The sequence below is a fragment of the Anopheles darlingi genome, chromosome 2 (assembly GCF_943734745.1).
Source record: "Anopheles darlingi chromosome 2, idAnoDarlMG_H_01, whole genome shotgun sequence".
NCBI lineage: Eukaryota > Metazoa > Arthropoda > Insecta > Diptera > Culicidae > Anopheles > Anopheles darlingi.
Genome location: NC_064874.1, coordinates 88,929,402 through 88,931,901, shown reverse-complemented (window position 1 = coordinate 88,931,901; position 2,500 = coordinate 88,929,402). Strand labels below are relative to the sequence as shown.

Sequence of the window (2,500 nt, the reverse complement as noted above, 5' to 3'; positions counted from 1 at the left end):
AAATATCGGTTGCTGTACCACATCAGATCGTACAATATACGTGGATATATAATATCAGTACGTTGCTAAATAGTTTAGTCTTTACAAACAGCTGGTAAGAAAGTTATACTAAGCACTTGTTACGGATTACTGTGTTAGCTATGCTAGCACAGGATCCAAAAGACCTTTTCAACACACACACGCGCGCGTAGACACACATACACACAAATAGACGAGCGCGCGAGCACACGAAAAGGTAGGGCACTACATTAAATAGCTGAGTTTTTTTGGGGGGTTGTTAGAGTAAAGCATGGCTTTCTTCTTTGGTTTTATAGTGACAGCACTCATCACTAGGGAAGAGGGAAACTAAAGCGATTCTGTTAAGGCTAATAGTTTGGGAGGTAAAAAATGGTAGCAAAACTTGGCGGGTGCGTTTTGAACGCATTCACAAATAATTCGTTGTCTCCGAACAGAAGAAACTACACTATTATTGTATGTATTCGATGTAAAAGGCATCTCTACTGTGGATCTACGGATCCCGGCGACCCTATCGATGCTGTTGCCAATAGAACATCCACAACTTATTGCAACACGAGACCGAGTTTCGGGACATGTCATCACGCAAATTGTCCTCCTCGAGCCCACCTCTACCGGCGAGTACTGCCGTATCATCGTCATGATCCACGCCATGACCATTCCTCGTACGTGTCTCATCAACACCGTTCAGCTGCGGTGTGGAACGGCGTAATTGGGATATTTTTGAGTTCCTATTTAACCCCTGTGCTGTTTCAAACGAACGATTTAGCCGCCTGTCGTAGAGAGACGATGCGTTTGATTGAGAACCAATAGCGCTAGCAGCACTACTGCGACCAATCCCCATAAAACCGCCGCCAATGTAGCCTCCTTCTGGGGCTGGTGGAGGTGGACTAGTATCCCTTTCTGGTAAGAGCACATCCGGTTCCCTGCTGGTCGTACGGTAACGTGGTTGATGTTGCTGATGGTGATGGTGATGGTGATGCAGATGAGATCCTGCATTCGCATTCGTCCACACAGTCTGTTGCTTGGAAACGCGCGACAGCAATGGTGTGTTGGTGTTTGCATTCATGAAAATGTTATCATAATTCGAACCGGACCGCGCAATTGGATTATGAAACGCCGAAGTGGACGGTACTGCCGTTTTCGCGGTGTTTCCCGCTCGCGGTCCACCTCGGTTTGACTCTTCCGAATTTGAGCGCCACTCGGTGCTCCCGTAGCCACCGATCGAATATCGGGCACGCTTTTGTTTTTGTTGCTGCTGATGATGCTGTTGCTGAAACTGCTGTTGACCGCTGTTAAGCGTTGCTATGGAAGCCGCATAGAGATTGAAACTGTTCGGATTTGCCTCTCGCCAAATGTGCGATGAATTGATGCTGTTGGTCGACGTGTGCGTGCGACTGTTCTTGATGCCGCCACCACCGCCAGTCGGCAGATAGGACGACAGCGACGAGCAAGTGAAGGGTAGCTGCGGGTTGGACGAGGAAAAGTGTTTGCTCGTTTTCAGCTTTCCACCGCGTATCGGCAAACAAGGTGTCCATGGTAACAGTGCTGTGTCATTGCGTATGTGTTTGTGTGAGTTTGTGTGTGTGTGTTTATAGGTTGGTAACCGGGATATAATATTGGGAGTGGCACGCGTGTGTGAGGATCATGGATCAGAGCATGTCCCCAGAAGCATTTTCAAAGGTATTATTTAGAAAACGAAAAAAGGTATTGATGAGGACGATCCAGCGAATTGAATTCCATTTCGCCCAATGATTCAAGCAAGGGATCGAGAGGATGAGAATGAGAGAAGAAGAGGAAGAAAAGAAACAATGTAAAAATAGTTTTTAGCGATATCCTTCTTCTACTTTCTCCATTTCATTCACAACACATACACAACACGGAATGGTGGTTGACCATTCGGTTTGAAAGAAAAACGAATTATGCAAATGAAAAGTAAACATCACTGCAAGCATGGTTCACACTTCTCGTGACACTAGGGTAGGTGTGCGTGTCTTTGTATGCAAAGGACATGTGTACAAGAGAACGGAAGAAAATGGCAAACACAACACAGGTCATCCTTGTATTACATCCCATGGCTTATGCTATTAGATAGCCCTCATTTGCACCAAGATTGCGAAATGATGCGATCACAATCCCAGCAGGCACACCTCATTTTAGATACATAGCTAGCCACAGAAAATACAAACGAAACGTACGGTTTAGGAGCGATCACATTTTAATTGAATCATGCACCAATCCATGGTGGTTAAACGCCTTATAACAGATTAACGCCGCTGGATTGCAGCAAGATTATCCGGATGACACGCGAATGCAATTAATAACGAACATATAAAAAGCAGATACGAAAGAAACAAGCAAGCAACCATAACAAACGGTACACTATCGTGACCTACCTGCATGCATTGTGTTGCGGGAAGTGCTCTGATAGGCGGCACAGTACGCCTCTATGACACGCAGAACCAAAGCGTCCTCTTCGTAGGTA

The 2,500-nt window shown here is 45.8% G+C and overlaps 1 protein-coding gene across 3 annotated transcripts in view; it reads right to left on the bottom strand.

The window, feature by feature from the left end:
• LOC125951605 (rho guanine nucleotide exchange factor 7) overlaps positions 1–2,500 on the bottom strand; it is a 15,109-nt gene that overhangs the window by 2,124 nt on the left and 10,485 nt on the right. For 2 of the 3 annotated variants that reach the window (XM_049680554.1, XM_049680555.1), the window contains exon 7: positions 2,412–2,500. This exon is cut by the window's right edge and continues 259 nt beyond it. In XM_049680554.1, the coding sequence (XP_049536511.1) occupies positions 2,412–2,500 (89 nt within the window). Of the gene's footprint in view, positions 1,564–2,411 lie in introns of all 3 variants that reach the window. The other variant, XM_049680553.1, reaches the window with a different exon arrangement.